This window comes from Halichoeres trimaculatus, unplaced genomic scaffold, assembly GCF_033239565.1.
Source record: "Halichoeres trimaculatus isolate MK-OKI-2021-1 unplaced genomic scaffold, fHalTri1.1 fHalTri1_scaffold_15, whole genome shotgun sequence".
Classification (NCBI taxonomy): Eukaryota; Metazoa; Chordata; class Actinopteri; order Labriformes; family Labridae; genus Halichoeres; species Halichoeres trimaculatus.
In genome coordinates this window covers 10769786-10789429 of record NW_027437193.1, presented here as the reverse complement: position 1 = coordinate 10789429, position 19644 = coordinate 10769786, and the positions used below count along the sequence as shown (strand labels likewise).

The window sequence follows — 19644 nt, the reverse complement described above, 5'->3', positions numbered from 1 at the left end:
ATGATGAGGTAAATGCAAACGACATCACCTCACCAAACCAACTCTCAGGAGCAAATAGATGACCATTAGCTCGGATTATGCAACCATAAAGTGGCACCGTGGCTCTGCCTCCTGCCTACAGGCCAAACACTGCCTCAGAGAGTAAATATCATTCACAGGTACAGTGGTCTAGCATGGGAAACTACTCTGTGTTGCTGATTTTGGTGGAATCACACTAAAATCAACTGTGATCCCATGAGTTTGGGTGCGTTTGCACCAGAACTTTGATGGGTTGTTTTAGCAGGGCTGCTAGCTAAATTTATAACACCAGTTACCCCAAAATGCCACGAGTAAGTTTTCAAAATCAGTATCTCAAAGTGAACTGAATAAGATATGAGAAATACAACCCTTATCGACGAGGAAACTACAAATGCCGCCATAAAATTATCTGCATGCTGTATCTGTAGAGTGAGCGGGGAGTCGCACGCCGAGTGACGGTAGCGTCTTGCTGCTCTGACGGACAGACACAGCGTCACCGACTCGGTGGGCTTTGGGGCTAACGGCCAGCCGTAACGGTTAACGGGATTGAACAAGCTTTCCCACCCAGGTCAACTTGGTCCATATATCAGAGAAACTGATATTATTTCGCCTCCATTTGGTTTAAGACTGTTTCAGAGAATGTTAAGCTACTGCAGCCTGTAATGCAAGCGTTAACATGTTGTGTAATTGACGTAAAATACTGTTACCGTAACACCACCTCCACGGTCTTCCTCAACGTTCAGCTAGCTAAAGAGTCCATAAAATAACACAGCACCTAAGCTCACTGACTTGAGCTTAGTTATCGTATATCGTTGCAATGGCGGGTAGTAACACAGGAGCAACAAACAGAGCTGTGAAATGTCATGAAAACAAATTCAGACACTCACCGGAGGAATCCTCATCTTTACGTAGAGTCCCGCGGAGCCCCTCCGTCAGTGTCCGTCATTTCTAATCGCCTTTGAAAGCTATTTTTAAGTATCCTGGTGCGGACCCTCCGCTGCCTGCTCAACTCTAACAGTGCAAGTCGGAAAGTACAGGCTGTAGTCTACCGTAGTTGTGCGACAAAACTCAAGGATCCCTCCCCTAAGGTTTATTATTGGGAAAAAATAAGGAGCAACGGCAAGACAACCGTAATAAAAACAGTCCACTTCCTGTTCCAGTTACAAAAATAAAAGCCTTCATTTTAATGTTAGAGCCACTCTCCATTTGATTTCTCATGAAGTGAAACACATAAACTGCATTCAGAATAAATTTGAATCAATATTAAATTATTTTAGCATCCGCAATTTCTTTTTAGTAATATTGATCAATCCATGTCTGAATGTATTGTAGATTCAGGCAAAGAATCAAGCCCCGGTAAGCATAGAAACACTGTTATATTTTTGTGCATTCCTTTTTCTAAAATAAGCCACATAAGCATATTTGATCTTGGTTCAATTAACTCTTAATTTTCTTTGAATTTATCCAGTAAAATAATGTAATTTGAGTATGTAATACATGAGTTGGGCTCTTACTCCAAAACATGTTTTTAACATTAAATACACAGTATGATTTAACAGTTGGAAAATAAAAAATCCTTATTGTTTTTAATAACCCACAGAAGCTCAAATTTGCAATGAAAGAACACGAATTAATTTAATGTTGTCTTTCAATTCATCTTGGCTCCATAATGCTCTGTACTTTTCTGTTTTGTGTAGAGCACCTCACTATCAACATGATTTTTATACATTTTATTCAATCATACAAAAATTGAGTCTTTCTACCTTTTACTCCCATGATATAATAATTTATAAGTTGTACGTGAGCTTTTAATTTCATAACGAAAGCCCTCACTTCCTGTTTTGCTGCAGGAGCCGCTGTGTAACTTGACGCATCTCATCTCGCTCCTGCACCGCGGTCCAGCCGCAGCAGCAGCAGGGACATTTTGGCTCAATCCTGACCGAGGGTGGTGTGCCGAGGCCCCGGGGCGGGTCCGCAGCTCTTCCCTGCGCACGGCGAGAAACAGTGGAGCCAAAATGGCACATCCACTGTCACCTCCGCCCCCGGTAACCTTGTCAGATCTCTCCCGCTTCAATAGCAGCGTACCATTGATCAGCACGATGCTGCAGAGCAGCGTCAGGAGTGATCAATGAAACAGGATGTGACAGTGTTGGCGGGGATGTAGTGATGTGTACAACCCACCCAAACTCTGTTAACCCCTCCTTCTTTACAGACCTGACCGTACTATAAATACAGCACATTGTTAACTTGTACACTGATGTTTTCATGATTCACGTGTTTCATAAACTTATTAAAATAGCCAGCTGCTGATGGTCAGGTTTGCTTTCATAGCTCATTAATTTTGATTAAATTATTTTATTTTTTTGCTGCACAGTGATATAGAATGGGAAATATATTCAGCCTTGTGCAGTTAGAAAATTTACAATCAATCCAATACATTTCATCAGCTCTACAGTGAATACATGTAAAGCCATCACAATAAAACTTAGCTATGTAGAGAAAAGTTGAATCACATGGAGGAATATTGCCTTACATAGGGGCTCAAACAACTATGAATGCAGGGGAGTGTAAAGGAAGAGGCCCAATGCAGGGAGCCTTGTTAGCTCCACTATTTATGCTGTTGATAAAACTGAAAATTAGTTATAAATATTTGACCTACAGAGGTATCAATCAAACTTTATTGATATAACTCTGCCATCAATTTTTTCCAACTCATCTTCAAGTTTTTCATAAAAAAGAAACAATCTAAAAGTCAAGCAAAAACAAGAATAGTAGCTCAAAAATGCTTTATTATATTCATAAATCACCACTATATGTCAAGTGAACAACTCAGTCACCTTAAATGTGATTTCATAAACAATCTCTTAAATACTAGCCACATTTAACCATGTAGAAACCTTTAATCTGCAATAGTTTGACTCCTTTGGGTGCTGAGAGGCCACATAACCTTGTGTCCACAATATCACAGCTGACAGGTATCAAACCCAACTGCATCTGCATGTTGTATTGCTGCTTTAACAGCCTGACCCGGAGTGATTAACTTCTCAGGAGATGATGCGTTGCACCTTTAACAATCCCACAAGAGGACATGCCCTTTGTGAGTCCGTAAGAGGTAAACAATAAAACGGCTGACAGAAAGGGGAGATGGGGTTCATCAGTTTGCTTCATTCTTTGAGGCTTCATCGAAGTTCTCCACAAGATCTGTGAGACAGAAGCAGAAATCGGTAAAAGAGTTTGTTATGAAGACAGGCTCATTGTCATCTATTATCATGGTAAATCAAAGCTGTTTCTATCTGTGTCTATACCTGGTACATCATCGTCCTCTTCTTCTGCAATTTCCTCCTTGACTGCCTTCATGTCCATTGCTGCAAATCACAAGAAATGAAAAACAAGTTAATCTTGGAATTAGCTTAATATTTTTACGGATCAATTCTCTAATAACTCAGTGTTTTCAAACAAACTCTTAAAGTGAAACTCCGCCAAATGAGCTTAGTGTTAACTTTAGTTCGGTTGCTTCGTAATGTAATGTTTTGATCTGCAGATCAACTTTTTAAGGGGGTCTTCTTTGTCCTATGCAGGTCTTGTACATTGCTCTAGAGTGTGTACAAGTTTGTAAGTACAACTGGCTGAATTCAATGGGTATTCATCAACACTGTGAGACAATATCACTCAAATTATGATCAGCTGTGTTGCCATGAGGTAAAACTACACACAAACTTAAGTCATTAACCTCAAAATGAGCAACATAGATGCTCAGTGTGTTGGATATCACAAGTGTTACTTTTAATCTGTCTCTGAAAGCTTATTTCTTTGTTGACAGTTTCTCTTCCCTCCTCACAGTCCTCTTTGTTGATGTCTGCAGTTTTCGTTGTTACAAGAACCAGTTTCTCTGTCACATTTACAGATTTTTCCTCAAACAGTTCTCCTGTGATTCTAAACAAACTGCTGTGCAAAGCTGTCACATAAATCTGCAGAAGCACACTGATATGATAAAAGGCAGCATATGCAAGTGTGTTTCTGTGTTAGGCGATTTCAACAATGTCCAGCTGCCTTTACTGTCACGGTCGTTTCTATGTCAGCAAGACGTCTGCCCCTGTGGTTTCAACAGTCGGCCCTTTTTTCACTCCATCACTCTTCCTGCTCATCTCAGTGCTCAGAAAATCTGATGACTCAAACGTCTAAAAATATCTCTGGTATTACACGACCACGGAGAACCCTGACATTGTGACTTTGAGTGTTTAAGTGTGTGTGTACACTCACGTTGCCGTGGGAACTGCTCTGCCAGCTTGCGCAGGCTAGTGAGGCTGTCTGCTCCCAGCTGGCTCAGGATGCCAGGCAGCATCTCTGTCAGCTGCTTGGTCTCAGCGTGGCCTGTGATGGCAAAGGTGTTTGCAGACAGAGACGCTTGCACTTTGGGGTTGTTGAAGTGGATCACTGTACCGTCATCTTTGATCATATTCACCTGGAGCAAAACATCATAACAGACAAACAGATGGACTTAAAGCAAAAAAAAGAACAAAAACCTGACAAGCTTTTCATTCTTATGAGAAAATTTCTGTTCTTCTCCACTTGAATAAATTAATTATCTATTAAAACTCTTTTTTTAAAGATAAAAGCTACCATCAACTGTAAGTGGTCAGGTTTTGAAGTGGTCAACTACTATTGAAAACCAAGTGGTGCATCAGCTTTGTCAATGCAAAACAAATCAATACTGCAGTGTAAGATCAATGTAGCCCAAGGGCCTTAAGGGCATCCTGCCAACCTTTCTCCACGCTGGCTAAAATAAACCAACTTTAATACTCTAAAAAGGTTAATTTGAAGGAAAAATAAGAATTGCTGAAGTCTCTAAATAGGCTTTGAACCAGATAATCTGTCATGTAAAATAGGAAAGGCGAGTTTAGCAAAAACACAGGCGCATTCTACATCAGATTAGTGTGTTCTCCTCACATTGTCTGATTTTTCCTGCTCTGTTTTGTCAGAAACACTGAGGGAGCTTGTTAGATAAAATCCCCCTAAAAATAAACCAGATAAAATGATTGGAAAATGCTTTAGTCAGGCTCTCCCCGTCTTTTATCTTTCCTTTCCAGATTCCCAGCCAGAGATAAAAAAAAAAAAAGTTAAAAAGCACAGTTTCAGAGCAACACTGACATAGCTTGTCTTTGATAGCTCACCTCTTCTATCCCTGCGATGTTGTTCACTGCCAGTTTCTTCAGTGAGCCCTGGAGTTTTTTGTCGTCAGCTGTTGCTGTCTTGTGAACGACCTTTTTCTTCCTGCGTACCGTTCCCTGAGGAGAGAACAGGTGTGGAAGACCCCCAGATGAGAAAACATAACAGTTCAAGTTACATTACCTAAAATGTTAATGTTAACATGAGGCTCCAGACTTTAATCACTGCATTGACACCCTTCTAATAATGATGTACTTATTTCTGAATGGTGCATCAATTTTTCAACGCATGACCAAATTCAGTCAAAGAAAACTACCTTCTCGTGCACTACTAAAGCGAGGCTTCTTGCAAGTAACTTTAGTCTTGGGACTTGTCAAACTTGGGTAACATGAAGCTGGCTCAATTTGACTTGAAAGCTATCTAAACACTTTATTTGGTAATTTATTGGCATCAAGACTCCAATTTCCACAGATATTGAAAACAGGGCTCCTGCAAAGTTTTACCTAAAGACCTTATGAACGAAGGAGCCACCAATCCCACACAAAAAAAAAGGTTAAATTAACTTTATATCAAACTAAAAAGTGGGTGCAGCAGTTGCTTTGCGATATGCAAAGTGAAAACAACTTGGTTAATCATGTTGCGTTTGACGATACTGATGCAGTGCAATCATGGAAGTGCACCAAATCTCATTCAAAGCAAAAACAACAAATAACGCCACCTAGTGTGTAGTAAAAACCTCACAATGAATTTAAACAAAGCCATGGAGGCCACAAATGAAAGGCCAAATGAGCCCATAAAGGGAATGCTGAGGTCAGGAGGAAAGACACGGCAGATGCCAAATGCCATCACAATCCCTCAACTGAGTCAGTGACAGGACTAAAATGAGAGCTTTGATTGATATCCCAACAATCATTTCATTTTCGTTTGCTTTTACCTTATTTTTTGCAACATAATGGCAACAATAATGTGGGTAGTAAAATGAGTCGTAATTAAAGCAGACTTACCTTTCCTCCTATCCGGACTTGTGCCTGAAGTTTAGCGAGCTTCTCTTGATTCATGGTGTCTGTTTGAGAATAAAATAAGATTTCAATTTAACACACACAACGTTGTGTTATTCACAGGCGTTCACGAGAAAAAAAAAAAACAAGCACTTCTATAACACATGTAATCACATGTAACTCATTTTGAACAAACAATAATCCTCATGTCCACACGTTAGCTTTGCGTAGGCAAACTGCTAACCGATAGATTGGGCAATACTAAAAACATACCACAGATAAACTCATTACGTTAACTGACACAATAAAATTACAGTTCACTTGTATTTTTTAAGTCAAAAAACGTACCATCTGACGTAATATTCGCAATTTGAGTCGCTAACCACTGTGCTAATGTAGCTTATATTAGCACAGTGACCAAGGAAGCTACATGAACCGACTGCCTTTTAAAAGCTGACAAGGTTAACAGCAAACCCAAAATTCAAAACTCAAGATTAACACATCACATCAGACTATGGACTAAAAACTAAATATAACTTACCTTTTAAAAGCGAACAATTTCCAGTCCGTTGTACGGTCTTTCTGACTAATGTGACTGTAGTGGTACAGCTTAAAACTACATCAAGGACCAAGATTCAAATGAGCTTCCTTTTAAAATTTTCACAATAATTTAAGTGAACGCATAATTTTTGTTGGTTTTTTAACAAACACTGTAAAATAAAATTTTTACAGGACAAAAAATAAACTTTTTTAATTATATAAGAAAGATACAAACTTGAAAATATTAGGTGTTTTGGTTTTGAGACAACGAAATGGCTTTTAAACTTTCATTACAAAGTCTATTTCCGTTCTTTTCCACGTATTAGGATTTCTAACTTGACAAGTAGGTGCAGCAGACTAGAGCACGCGGTTATATGGATGTGACGTCAAGTGAACGGCCCCAAAAATGGACAATTAGTCGGCGCTGACCAATAGGGGGAATTTACACTAGTAGCATGCAATTTCCGGTTAACTTCCGGGTTAGCGACAGCAGGGTCTCGTCGGGATTTCCTCAAGTGATCTTGTATGCACTGCTGCATAATACAACAAACATTATTTAAATTTGAATACTTCTTTCTATTTTACTATGGTTTGGGCTGTAATTTAAACCGTCTTTTATACCTTATACGGGAATTATCTTAAATTCAGCTAGGAATTTGTGCTAGAAACCAATGCTGGTGATGCTGCTGTTGCCTGCCTGTGTTTATCACAGGCTTCATTTTGCCAATTTCTTAAATTTAAAATGATCGAGTAGCGATGTCAGGGAGTCATATTTTCTTTTAGCACTAAAACTCCTTTAACTGCTGAAATTATAAGAATTAAAGAATAATAGTAGAATGATAGAAATCTGATAGAATCATCCAAAATAATCATTGTTGTTCATTCGCTCATATAGGACCACAATGATAAAGGAGTCTTTAGAGTTTTTTGTGTGATCATTTTAGCTTAAATGTGTGACTGCACCTCATGCCGTTTACATTCCTGTGTTACAGATTGAACTTTAATGCCATTGTTGATAAATCTCAAAAAAGATTAAAATATGTTAAATTGTATAGTAGACTTATTATCAACAGGATTGATGAAAATACATGAATTATTATATATAACAGAATGAGGTATGACACATTAAAATAAATGTTCCCAATAACGACTGCTTTTGTCAAAGGATATCTATAATTGACGTAGATTACGTTATTTTTTAAAAAACTTTTAAGATAATTCGAATGTGTAAGTACTATGTGAAAAAGGTGATGTTTTATAAATATTTAATTGTAAAATTGGCCATGATTAAAATAAAATGTGGATTTTGTGAATTATAAAAGATTGGAAAACGTAGTTCACAGCTCATTAATTTTACTTTGAAGAGTACGGGTTTTACATCCGGGTCACTTGTTCAGTTGCCGTACTGCAGCTGTGAGGGGAGCAAGGCCAGTCAAAATGCAAACGTCTTTAGCAAACATCGTTTTATTTTCATCTCTGCAGATTTTGCTGTCTGTAACATGTTTTCATGAGGTTGTGGAAGCGGCCGATGGGAAAGGTGAGTTTTAATCTAGAGCTGACTCACGGTCATTGTTTGTAGTTTCGTGCCTGTTCATTGATCGTTTTACCTCAGTCAGAGGAGAGCTAAGCTAACTGTCTTTGTAGCCGCATCCTGGATCACAGAGTCTGAATCCTGGACGTAGACTGTATGTGGAGTCTGTGGTCCGGGACTGGTAGTTCAGTCAATCTGATGACCAGGGCTTTAGTGTGAGGCAAGTTTGATGATCTCACAACTGTATGTCTACTTAAGGTTATTCCATGGAAAGTATGAAATGAAAATAAATGATCCAGCTACCAAAAAATGTGTCAAAACAAAAATACAGTATATTTTTTATTAGTTACGGTGTTGAGCAAATCGTTTTTAGCATTCAATCCAATGGAGGGAAAAGTGTTCAGAAGTCTGCTTAACCTCACACCGTTTACAATTAAATTAACACGGGAATAAATGAAAGCTTTTTTTAGAAGAAGAGAAAAAGCTAGTAACTTTAAGAATGTTACAAGAAAAAGAAAACTCAAAGTTTTCCACTCTAGACTAAATCGTGCAAATTGTTAGTTATATAGTGTGGCACAATATGGGAATCATGAAAGTGGAATTAAGTGTATTCCACAACAGTTCTTAATTAACATTTTAAATCCTAATTTTAGCTGTATTGGGACCTCCTTTTATTTTCTTCCAGTGTCATTTAAATTAATTTATCTGGTTAAATGTCAAGTTAAAGCTTGTGTGAGAAGTTTTAAGCTGCTAATACATCTGAACTTAACATTGATGTCACAGAATGAGCCACAACATCATTTATAACAATATTTACTTTTTATTCTATTGTTGGTGCCATAATCTAAATCCACAGCCAGAGGCAATGTTATTAGGAGCACACCGACTAAAATTACTTTGCAGAATAACTGACTTGTCAAAGAGGCACCATACTTTTTACTTCATAAGAAGAGAGAGTAATATATATTTATATGTTTTCGTCAGCACTGATTACTGGTCTCAATACTTGATTTTACTCATATCTGCTCATAACAGAAGTTCCAGATAGCAGAGCTGAACTCATTCTTTCCTGCTGACTGATATTAAATTACAACCATTAACACAGTTTCCTCTCAGTTCTTCTCTTTGACAGTGTTATTTAGGGCAGACCCACCCTGTTGTAGAAATTCATTTTCAGTCACACAATGCTGGTGTACTCATTACTTTGTTCCCCCGCAGGGTTTGGAGATCACATCCACTGGAGGACGCTGGATGATGGCAAGAAGGAAGCAGAGGCCAGGTGAGTTCACAGTGAGAGCTGAAATACCACAAATGCTTCCTGTAAACCCGCTGAGCTGCCTTTGATTCAACTATTACCCAGAGGCTGAAAACAGGCAGAATTGACATTTTTACGAATGATTTGAGAAAACTGGCACTCTCATGTAAACCATTAGCTTATACTGCCGTTGTGTGTTTCAATTTCCAAATTCTGATTTTATTTTCTATGGTTGCAGGAAAAAACGAGAGTCTACTGTTTAGTGTTCTGTGTCCAGTTTGATTGTTAAAAAGATGTTTTGGTTTTTTTTGCGTTTACGTTCACAGTGGGCTGCCAATCATGCTTATCATTCACAAGAGCTGGTGTGGAGCCTGCAAAGGTAAAACTTTCACTTCCTTTCACTTAAAAAAGGCCTCAAAGCATTCTCGAATAAAAGCCATGACTTAGAATCATAAATGTTGCCTGTAGAGCCGTGTAGTCAGTCACAGGGATTTTGGAGTATCAGGAGAACTGATATCAAAATAGGAAAAGGTGTGAATATCCACAGTCAGAAATGCAAATGGAAGTTTTGCAATTAATTAACATATTAAGCAAAAACAATAGACAAAAGTTCATGTGAGGTTGTCATGTGTAACATTTTTATTAATCAGGTTGAGTCATAATTCCTTACTTGTGTAAACCTATTACTGTGGGATGTTTCTGTATTGATGTATGTTTCCAAGATAAAGTATTGGCGGTACTGAGCACTTAAGTTCAACACATCATCTGTGAGGAGTCCATGTTTGTCTCCACATTATGACTACAGGCTCATGAACACATCAGAGAATAACGTTAATCCTTTTTGTGACTTTTAGAAAAAATGGTGAAGGTATTTCAACAAGAGAAAAACATAGTTTTGGTTCAAAACATTAAAATTGTCTTTTTTTTGTAGTAAAACAGTGTGATATTAAACCAGCAGAATGCCATGACTGTAATTTGACAGAATGCAAAGATGGTTTGTCTCGATTATTTTGTAATGCTCACTGACTTAGGTTTAGTGGACTGACACCAAATTAATTTCAAATGACAGGCCTTATGGGTAATGTAGTTTTTGTATTTATCAGTTTTACTTCGATATTTGAAAGACAGGACTGCTTTTTGCTTGACTGAGTTTCAAAGAACTCACCACCGCTGGGAAATAAAATGTTTTCTTTATTTAAGGTGAGCCACTCCTGTATTTACATTGAAAACAAACCACATCCCCTTTAGATATATAAACACGAGTACGCCCTTAATCTGTGCGTTTATAAAAACACACATCAAAGCAGCAGGATCCGCACTGTTTTAGAATAATGGTCATATAACCTGCCGGAAAAGTAATGATAAATGTTTTGTCAATTTTTCCTTGTCAGCGCTGAAACCCAAATTTGCTGATTCCAAGGAAATCTCTGAACTCGCTCACAACTTCGTGATGATCAACCTGGAGGTAAGGAATAGTATCTGTTCATTTAAAGTTTGATGATCGCGTGGTTTTGATCCGTTCTCACGCGTTGTCTCTTGTTTGAACAGGACGACGAGGAGCCAAAAGACGAGGCCTTGAGCCCTGATGGAGGATACATTCCTCGGATTCTTTTCCTCGGTACAGAGAGTGGGGGGAGTTGAGTCAGATTGATGTAAACACGTTGTTGGAGACACTGATTGCACTGTCTGGATAACATGGGGTGTCTGATAACGATTCAGAACACTGGATTTCAGTTTCAGTGGTGTGCTTTTTCCCACTGATAGAGAGGAAAACGGCTGTGATGTAACACATAAAACAAACTGCTTGTTGAGGAAGCTGGAATTATTTGAACAGCTTTGAGTTAAAGAAATCAAATGTTACAATCCTATTCTTTAAAAGTTTTCAAGGGGAACGCTCACATTTTAAAGGAATAGTTCACATTTTCGAAGTGGACTTGTTTGAGCCCAGGGTATGATATTGGGCTCATACAAGGATAAGAGTTGTTAAGGGTGATCCTTGTTTTTTTTTGTTTCACTTAGTGTCCAAAAAATAAATCTGTGTTGAAAATAATTTACAGATGAACTGCTTAAAAAATCCATGGCCCATTAAAGATGTAAATTGTATGAGTAACCCTTTATTTTCCTATAGTAAACCTTTAATTTCCTCTTCTCACCTGCTTTTAGATCCAAGCGGCAAAGTCCACCCTGAAATCACCAACAAGAACGGCAATCCACAGTACAAGTACTTCTACAGCAACGCAGACCAAGGTAATAAGATGTTGGGGTAGATGAAGACTTTAGAAATGCTAATTCTTTTTATGTGTGGTCTGATAACCAGATTTTTTCTCCTTCATCTTCTGCTCAGTTGTGTCCGGCATGAAAGAGGCTCAAGAGAGGCTGACAGGCGACGCCTTCAAGATGGGTCACACCGGAGACGAGCTGTGAGGAGGTGGAGACGGGCATCAGGCTGTAAGGGCTACTCTTCTTCTACCTGAGCCTGAGCTGCAGAGCACTCTCTCATCCCAAAAAAATCTATATGAAAACACTAAATTACGGCAGTGAGGCTCCGTCTCGCTCATCAAACCAAGCAAACCATCAAACGGTGCTTGAGTCGTTCTTTTTGTCGGGTTTCTTTGTATAACTCTTCTCATTTTCCAATCATGGTTTCTGTTTCAAAGATGTACATTTGTAATTAATGAAGTGCCATGTACTGTACTTACTCTCTGTAGAGGATATAACCAAGTCATACTAGCCAAGTTAACAGTTAACCTTCACTTCTGTATGCTGTTGCTGGAATCATCTAGATGAAGCCAAGTTTTAACGGGTAACTGCCTCCTTTTTCACATGAGATTTTTAGAAATGATGAAGTTTAGTTTGTGTCAACTGTTTCTTTCACTGTAACCTGTAAAAGTATGTTTTAACCCAACAGCAGCCATACTTCACGGTAGTCAGGATAAATATTTTGTTACCTACAGTGACGTGCTTCCAAAGATCCTCTACAGTCTGTTAACATAAATGTGTCTCTATTAATCAAGCACTGTAACATGATTTCTATTCTCCACGTTTATTTACTCCCGCCACTTTCTGTGCTTCTTTCGTTCTGACTGTGTTCTCCTGTTCTGGGTTTGTTTTGCGGCTCGTGAAGTGACAATTCTCAGTTCTTTTTTTTTGTTAAAATCTTTGAATGAGGGATGAAAACATTGGTTAAGTGTCTTGGTGTATTTTATACATGTACACAGCCAAGTGTGCAAATAAAGTTTGTTCTACTGAACGGTTTGTTTCTGACTCAGGTGCATTCATCTCAACACAGCTGTGATAACAGTATATCAAATTTTATTGTCTATTCAACAATAGTGATCCCTTATGGTTTGTCAAACAATATGAAACAGCGGCAAACAGCCAGCATCGGTACATGACAAGAATCAAGTCACTATTTAACCTCAGTTTGACAGTGATTCAAATAGTGCACTTACAATAAGTCGCATGCATTCATTTAAGACATTGGATTGCAAATGATCCCATTCCAGACACAGCCTGTCAAATGGCTTAACGAGCAAAGACGCATCTTTCAAACTCTGCCACTTCTCAGTGTAAAAAAATCTGTTACAGCATTTGATTTTCATGACATAATAAATTACAGAAAAATAAGCATATATCTCTAAGTAAATCCAAGTAGTGACATGTTTACAGTGTTTTCAGACTCTGAGAAGCTAAAAAGAAATGTTTGTGTCCTCAAACGTGTCTAAAGGCAGTGAAAGAAAACTTGTTCTCTGAATTGATCTGGAGGACAAAAAGGCTCAAGCTGAGATGTTTAAGGGCACAGAGATAATGACAGAGTTAAGAAACCTTAAAAAGTGACAGCAGCCAGAGCTCCGGTGTTTTAACTCTATCAGGTCATTTAAAAAGTCCAGTAGGAAATACAAATAACAAGGGAGGGAAATACATTGCTACAATCACTATAATTACACTAATTACACCATGTTGCTGCTGTAAAATCAGCAACATTTCACATATAAAAACTATAAAAAGCTGTGTGATACATCTGTATATTTAAAAGGACACAGCTAGCAAGGGAGATTAAAACGGAGTGATTGTTTTCAAATATAAGACGTTCAGGAAACGTTTCATTACCAAAGTATTAGGCCAGTGTAGACTCTGCTCTGATGTCTGATCAGCATCAAAAGCTCCTAAGATGCAGCTGCATCGTGTGATCTCGTCTCAACGCGGTGTACAAAAAAGGTTTAAACAACATCTGGAATCCTGAGCGTGCAGGAGACAGGTCTGTGTTGCAAACTGCATTCCACATTTCATGGACGTCTTAATGCGATTACACTGAAGCGCTGACATGTTAGATTCCTTCTGGAAACCAAGGGGACTGGATTTGATGCTGGAGACATTCCTTACCTTTTGCAACAAGTAAAACCAGAGTTAAAAGAATTAATTCACGCATTCTGTCCAGTTGGGTTTTGAGGATAACATGAGGTGTGATGAGGGAGAGGAGAGGAGTGTGTGTTGTTTTGGATCGTGGAGGCAGAGGTGGGCTTAAAATCTTCCTTGCTTGGCATCTCCTATGGCCCCCCAGACGTCAAACACGAACTCATCAGGAAAGGCGAAGTCTCCAAGGGTCTCATCTAACGCCATGGCGAATTCATCTGGGTTCTTCTTGTCACGACCGACCTCGACCATCGTAGCAGCTGGAGGAAGAGGAGGACAATTTTATGAATACCTGAGCCATAAACCAAACTTTTAAGTCTGTATCTATTTCTTTAGATTTTTTATCTATCAACATGTTTAATCTGAGGTGCTCTATCAAATGTCAACAGTCCACTCTCTATGACACTTTTTTCACACAGTGCCAGAACCACATGCTTTGCTGGCAGCAGAGGTGTGTCCTGGCGTGATTCACACCCTCTCTGTTAAGTTATTCTCTGCTGATCCCCTGTAGGGAGATTAAGTATATGCATTTAATCCATCCTCAGGTATTAGGAGCAAACCTTGGTCCTCCTTGGAGTGAGGTGAGGATACCGTGCTAGCTACTTAGTTTTAGCACTGACATTTTTCTCACCCGGTTTGAGCTGGGAATGCTGTGTGACTAAATCGAGGATTAACATACAGACTGAGGTCACTGATGGGGCTTTCTGAGGCCGGGGCTTCTGGCTGAGACTCGGGTATGAAACCAGCTGATAATCTGCTCGAAATTCACACTGGACATAAAAAACTACCTCTCACTGCTGACACAAAGAAAAATAAAATCCCCAAACAAAAACCTGAATCATTTGACTTTCAAATGATCTGGGAAGTCTTAGCAATGACACAGATCTGTTTAGATGTTTCTTCAAACAAAACGAGTGAAGTTGCAGCCTGGGCATTAGTTCTACCATAAGAAAACAAGATAATAGAACATTTAAAGGCATTTACTGTACAAAAATAAATAGGAATGCAAAGGCAAATCATTACAGGACGAGTATCTGAATTTCTACTCACCAAGCTCAGTGTCTCTGATGCCCATGTAGCTCTCCAGGAGGTCATCCACTTTCTGCACCGCCTTCTCCTCGAATTCTGTTGGCTACAAAACAAAAAAAATATTTATAATTGATCCAGTTTCCCACTTTTATCATATTTTAATCTAAATTCACAGACTGCCTCATCATTAAACTTAATCAACCACAACAACAAGACTCAATGAGGCGCACCTCCTCCTCCACAGTGGCCGGGCCCTTTGAGCGGAGTCTCAGAGTCCCCCTCCCGTTGGCGATCTTGTTGTCGCCGGCTGGTTTGGCGCCTTTTGACCTTGGCTCCAGCATTTCTGCCAATCAAAGAGGAAACCACATCATAGAAAACAAAATCACCTGTCATTAAATCCACTCATTCCTTTACCAAACCAACATGTTTTCATCTCCACAGAAGCACATGCGAGTGGTGAAGATGATGATGATGAAGAGCATGTTTTGCCCTTCAGGAAAAATGCATTTTACTGTTTTCTTATGCAGATGATGCTCCCCTGCTGCCCAGGCCCACATGCTGAGACACACGGCAACAAACGTGTCTCTGTCATATGCCGACCTTGAAGGTGAATGTGTCGTCCTCTCAGAGTGGGTCAGTTATGTAACACGTCGATGCTGCCTGATGTTTCTGCATCACCTACACGGTTTCCTGTTTCACACTCACCGAAGGCTTTCATGGGCTCCACCAGCTTGAGCGTGAAGGACTTGTCTTTGGGCAACTCTTTCAGCATGCGGGCCACCTCATAATGCCGTGTCCCCACGATGTTACGCCCGTTAATGCACTCCACGTGGTCGCCCACACAGATGACCTTCACTGCGTCCACAACGCTGCCCTCTTTGATGCGCTGAACAGATACGAGAAAGAGAATTGGTTAAGTGAACATTAAAGAAGAGATTTGTCTGAAGGATTTCCAAGAGAAGTAAAAATAATTAAGAAACAAACCACAAGAGTTCAAATAACGTTTACTCTGTCACTATGTTACCCCAGATGATCACTGCTTCCTGTTTTGAGTCCAAAGATGTAAAACAAGTTTACTGATCACGATGTAAGCATGGCCATACATCTTCCACACTTTATGATATTTTAATTTAAAAAAAAAAATTGAAAATGCAAATAAGTAATCTCTAAAGGCTAAGGGGTGTCAACAAATCTGTGAGTTTTTGAAAATTGCAATAGTAATTTCTGATTTTTCTGCTCCATAGTCGTCAACACTAAATATCTGGGAGTGTAACTGTTTTATTGAATGGATTACACAGAGCTAGTTTGGATCAGCGACACTGAGCTGTACAACGCTTGTAAAAACGTTTTGCAGCATCTCTTCCCTGGTTTCAAAGGCCACACTCAGTGTGTCACAAACCCTGTCAGGGTGTGTGGGTGCAGTGCTGTTAGGGCGTCACATGATGGCACACACGAGCACTCTGTTTTGCTAGAGAGAGATGACCGGGAACGAATAAGCTCCTTACACCCGTCTACATCAGCAGAGGCGACATACCAGGTTGAGTTATTATTTTTCTCCATTATGAAAGCAGCTTTGCATAAATACTTTGAATACAGCAGCCTATTTACCAAGTGCTGTTTTGTAAAGGGATCAGAAAGTTCCTCTGAAGCCATGAATACTTAAACAAGCTTTCAGGGATAGAGCTGAAAGAACGACTGTTTCTTTTAAAGTAAGTCACAGAGACTGGGAAACTTTGTATGTGAAGCATGAATCACTTTAGAAGCAGACTTTCATACTTCTACTATAGCTAATACAATACGACTGCTAATCCACTATGCTTGATTTTTTTTATTTTAACGAGACAAGAAAACATCTGATAGGAACTAAAATTTAGTTATTTCATACTCACATAAAAATCTGCATAATGACACTGAAATAGTTGTTAGTTGCACCAGTATGGAAGAAATAAACAAAGATAACTACCCAGTACTCTGACAAACATTTGGCTGGGGAAAGAAATATTATTGAGATTTCAATTCAGTTTTCTGCTTGTATCTTTCCAAAATCTCAAAGGTCAACATTTCTGGTGTTGGATACAGCGCGCTTCACAAACAAGACTTAAACTCCTTACACGCTGAAATAATTTTCTTTTTTTTTTGTATTTAAATTTTTTTTAAGTAAAATTGAAACATGTTTTGCAGCTGGACAGTTACAAAGACAAAGTAATTTATTAATTAACTAACTAACTAAATAAATATAAATGAACAAATATAAATAAATAAATAAATAAATAAATAATAAATAAATAAATAAATATAAATAAATAAATATAAATAAATAAATATAAAAAAGATAAATAGCATAATAATGAAAAATAAATAAATAGGGAAAATCAATATATAAATTAAAATAAAAAAATAAGTCAATAAATAAATGAACAAAAATTGGCAAAGCCCTTGTAAGAAAAAATAGTATTTCAGGGTTGGTAAACAAGAAGGAACAATGTTGTTTACATTTGTATCTATGCCTATGTCCCTGCTGACTTTAATAAAGTGAAAAATATATATCTGCCATGTGCAAACCCTCAGTCCTAATTAGACACTGAAACTAGTTTCAATTAATTTTGTGGTCTTCCAAAACTTTGACAACAGAAATTACCTTCTCACAGAAAGGTCAGATGTTGTTAAAGTGAAGGATGAAATATTTTTTTTTTTGTCTCTAGGTGCAGTTTAATGCTCTCTGCTGCTAACATTTTATCTCCCTGACATGATTTTTTCCTGTCTTGGTGCAAAAAACCCCAAACCATTACTTGTTGATGTGTGATGAGTAGAGGACTCTTTGCCGTCTTACCTTGATGAAAGCGTATCCCGCCCCGTTGTCAGTGATAGTGAGACCCAAAGCATCTTCGGATTTGTAAACTTCCACCTCCTTCTTGATCCCTTTAATGTGGGCGAAGATAAAATCCTCTAGGCCAATCTGGCCCCCCAGCAGCTTGTCCATGTCAATCTTGTGGGTGTTGAGAGTGCAAAACAGGATCTGTACACAGTCATAAAGTGGAGGGGATTAACACCACATTGAAAAACAAAGTTGTCAGACGCATGATAAACTGTGAAAAGGCATCACAATAGGCACTCAGTGCAATGACAGCACACTGTTGATTATTCATCACTGAGGGGAGAACTATTAAAAGAGGCTTCACTGTAAAGGATAACCTCAGGTATGTCAGCATACCTCAAACACAGTCAGAAACAGATTCAAAGATGAAACAGTCTGAGTGAAGTTGACAGAGCTCAGCATCTCTGTATGTTAAACACAAGCATCATCAGAGAAATGCTGCACCAGCTGCGTCCTCTTCCAACCCTGCAGTGTCATCAGAGTGTGATGTGTCTGTGCATCTCAACAGTGTCCAACGCAGGCTGCGACAAAGCCAACAAGAGGGGGGGGGGTTACTTTTCCTCCTGTGCCAGAGATTTTTAAATCTGGCCTCACACCTTGTGGCTGCCTGCCGAGTCTTGGCAGCGCACAGAGAAGGAAATGTGATCAGTAGGAACACGATACACAAACGGCCTGCTTTAATGGCGCTTTAAACAGAGGCTGGACGGTGAAACCCAGGAAGAGGAGGAGGAGGAGACAGCAGGATGTGAATCATTTATTCCTCTGGAACTCACCTCGATAGACAGGGAAGCTATTATTAACCTCAACTGTAATTTATATTTACCCAGAGTGATGCCCACATGCATGTTCTGCATCTATTGTGGAATCAGTTTCTTAGTGAAGCTTTCAGAAACATTGAGCCAAAGAAGAAGAAATACCACACCAGGATTAAGTGGCTGACTTCAGGGACTGATTGGTACTGGTCCATGAGGAGGATGAACTTTGTGCACCAATCAGGCTCTGGCAGCAAAGGCCTGCATGGTTTAGGCCTTTTTCTTTGTGTACCAACAGGCGCTGTTCACACACTCACATTAGCAGACAAGGCCTCATGCGTTGCTGTGGGTTACCGGACTATAAAAGAATGGGGTTATAATGGAGGGAGGCCACTAGAGGAGCAGGGCTGAATAAGAGGGGGTATGGAGGAGAGGAGCAGGTAGAGAGGGGGTGTACTGTAGCTCCACTGATGGCTCTCCTACGTTCTTTTTCCATAACAGACCCCCTCCCATGCCCCCCACCCCCCAGGCCAGGGCTTTACCCAAGAGCAAGTGGGAGGAACAGCAGCAGACGCCTACACCCGGTTACCAAGGCTGCTGACTACATTAAGCTGCTTGTGTGCGACGCTGCACTCCTCTACTCCTGCTGGGCTGACAGCCGCAGCGTGTTCACGCCGCTGAGGAGGGGGAGAGAAGGAAGGAGCAGCGTCACATGCTGCAGTGACTGCCTCTCGTCTCCACGACCTGACTCACAACAGCAGATACTACACCTCCCACAGCCTGCGCCACACTCAGCGAAACCTCGATAAGCACATGGGAAAAGGGCAAGAGAGAGGAGAGCGGCTGAGCAGTCTGTTCAGCATCACCTGAGGCAGAGTTATTCATGGGTCAACACTTTAAGGAGAGGAAAGAAAATTAAAGGGAAGTTTAAACAAGTTTGGAGCCACCATCAGTGCATTTTTATTTGGCCTGCACAAAATCTGAATAATATCAGACAAGGGATTCAAATGTTTAATGAAGCAATGATGACGTGCAATATAGTAAGAAAATAAAAAAGTGGACCATCA

At 39.5% G+C, this 19644-nt stretch overlaps 4 protein-coding genes across 7 annotated transcripts in view; 1 reads left to right on the top strand and 3 right to left on the bottom strand.

Annotated features, from left to right (window-relative positions):
• zfyve9a (zinc finger, FYVE domain containing 9a) overlaps nt 1-1160 on the bottom strand; it is a 35081-nt gene extending 33921 nt beyond the window's left edge. For both annotated transcript variants that reach the window (XM_074689539.1, XM_074689540.1), the window contains exon 1: nt 906-1160. The gene's annotated coding sequence lies outside the window, so the exon portion shown is untranslated. The remainder of the gene's footprint in view (nt 1-905) is intronic.
• A 1625-nt stretch (nt 1161-2785) lies between these two features.
• On the bottom strand, nt 2786-6841 carry LOC141804329 (transcription factor BTF3 homolog 4-like). Of its 2 annotated transcripts, none has more exons than XM_074688698.1 (6): nt 6531-6669; nt 6189-6247; nt 5190-5303; nt 4279-4480; nt 3324-3383; nt 2786-3219 (listed from the first exon to the last, which is right to left on the bottom strand). In XM_074688698.1, exons 2-6 carry the CDS (start codon nt 6240-6242, stop codon nt 3173-3175), a joined length of 477 nt encoding a protein of 158 aa, XP_074544799.1. In that variant the 5' UTR covers nt 6243-6247; nt 6531-6669; the 3' UTR covers nt 2786-3172. The 2 variants fall into 2 exon arrangements, with proteins under 2 accessions (XP_074544799.1, XP_074544798.1); XM_074688697.1 differs by lacking the exon at nt 6531-6669 and adding an exon at nt 6724-6841 and having other exon boundaries at nt 2788-3219.
• Nucleotides 6842-8092: 1251 nt separating this feature from the next.
• txndc12 (thioredoxin domain containing 12 (endoplasmic reticulum)) lies at nt 8093-12763 on the top strand. The gene is made up of 7 exons (XM_074688141.1): nt 8093-8259; nt 9472-9532; nt 9835-9887; nt 10900-10973; nt 11057-11126; nt 11672-11755; nt 11853-12763. The coding sequence occupies exons 1-7, from the start codon at nt 8160-8162 to the stop codon at nt 11930-11932; spliced, it is 522 nt and encodes a 173-aa protein (XP_074544242.1). The 5' UTR covers nt 8093-8159; the 3' UTR covers nt 11933-12763.
• Nucleotides 12764-12826: 63 nt separating this feature from the next.
• gipc2 (GIPC PDZ domain containing family, member 2) overlaps nt 12827-19644 on the bottom strand; it is a 22983-nt gene continuing 16165 nt past the window's right edge. The window contains exons 1-6 of one of the 2 annotated variants that reach the window (XM_074688140.1): nt 18162-18301; nt 17781-17966; nt 15656-15836; nt 15181-15293; nt 14972-15053; nt 12827-14181 (exon numbers count right to left, since the gene is read on the bottom strand). In XM_074688140.1, coding sequence (XP_074544241.1) covers nt 14030-14181; nt 14972-15053; nt 15181-15293; nt 15656-15836; nt 17781-17966; nt 18162-18227 — 780 coding nt within the window. In that variant the 5' untranslated portion in view covers nt 18228-18301 and the 3' untranslated portion in view covers nt 12827-14029. Of the gene's footprint in view, nt 14182-14971; nt 15054-15180; nt 15294-15655; nt 15837-17780; nt 17967-18161; nt 18302-19644 lie in introns of those variants that run through there. The other variant, XM_074688139.1, reaches the window with a different exon arrangement.

Excerpts from the sequence above, each read along its gene's own strand:
- LOC141804329 (XM_074688697.1), bottom strand. The coding sequence starts at position 6,242 with ATGAATCAAGAGAAGCTCGCTAAACTTCAGGCACAAGTCCGGATAGGA. Across the intron at positions 5,304-6,188 it reads AAGTCCGGATAGGAGGAAAG|GGAACGGTACGCAGGAAGAA; the intron begins GTAAGTCTGCTT and ends TTCTCTCCTCAG. Across the intron at positions 3,384-4,278 it reads AGAGCAGTTCCCACGGCAAC|CAATGGACATGAAGGCAGTC; the intron begins GTGAGTGTACAC and ends TGTGATTTGCAG.
- txndc12 (XM_074688141.1), top strand. The coding sequence starts at position 8,160 with ATGCAAACGTCTTTAGCAAACATCGTTTTATTTTCATCTCTGCAGATT. Across the intron at positions 8,260-9,471 it reads GGAAGCGGCCGATGGGAAAG|GGTTTGGAGATCACATCCAC; the intron begins GTGAGTTTTAAT and ends GTTCCCCCGCAG. Across the intron at positions 10,974-11,056 it reads TCGTGATGATCAACCTGGAG|GACGACGAGGAGCCAAAAGA; the intron begins GTAAGGAATAGT and ends TTGTTTGAACAG.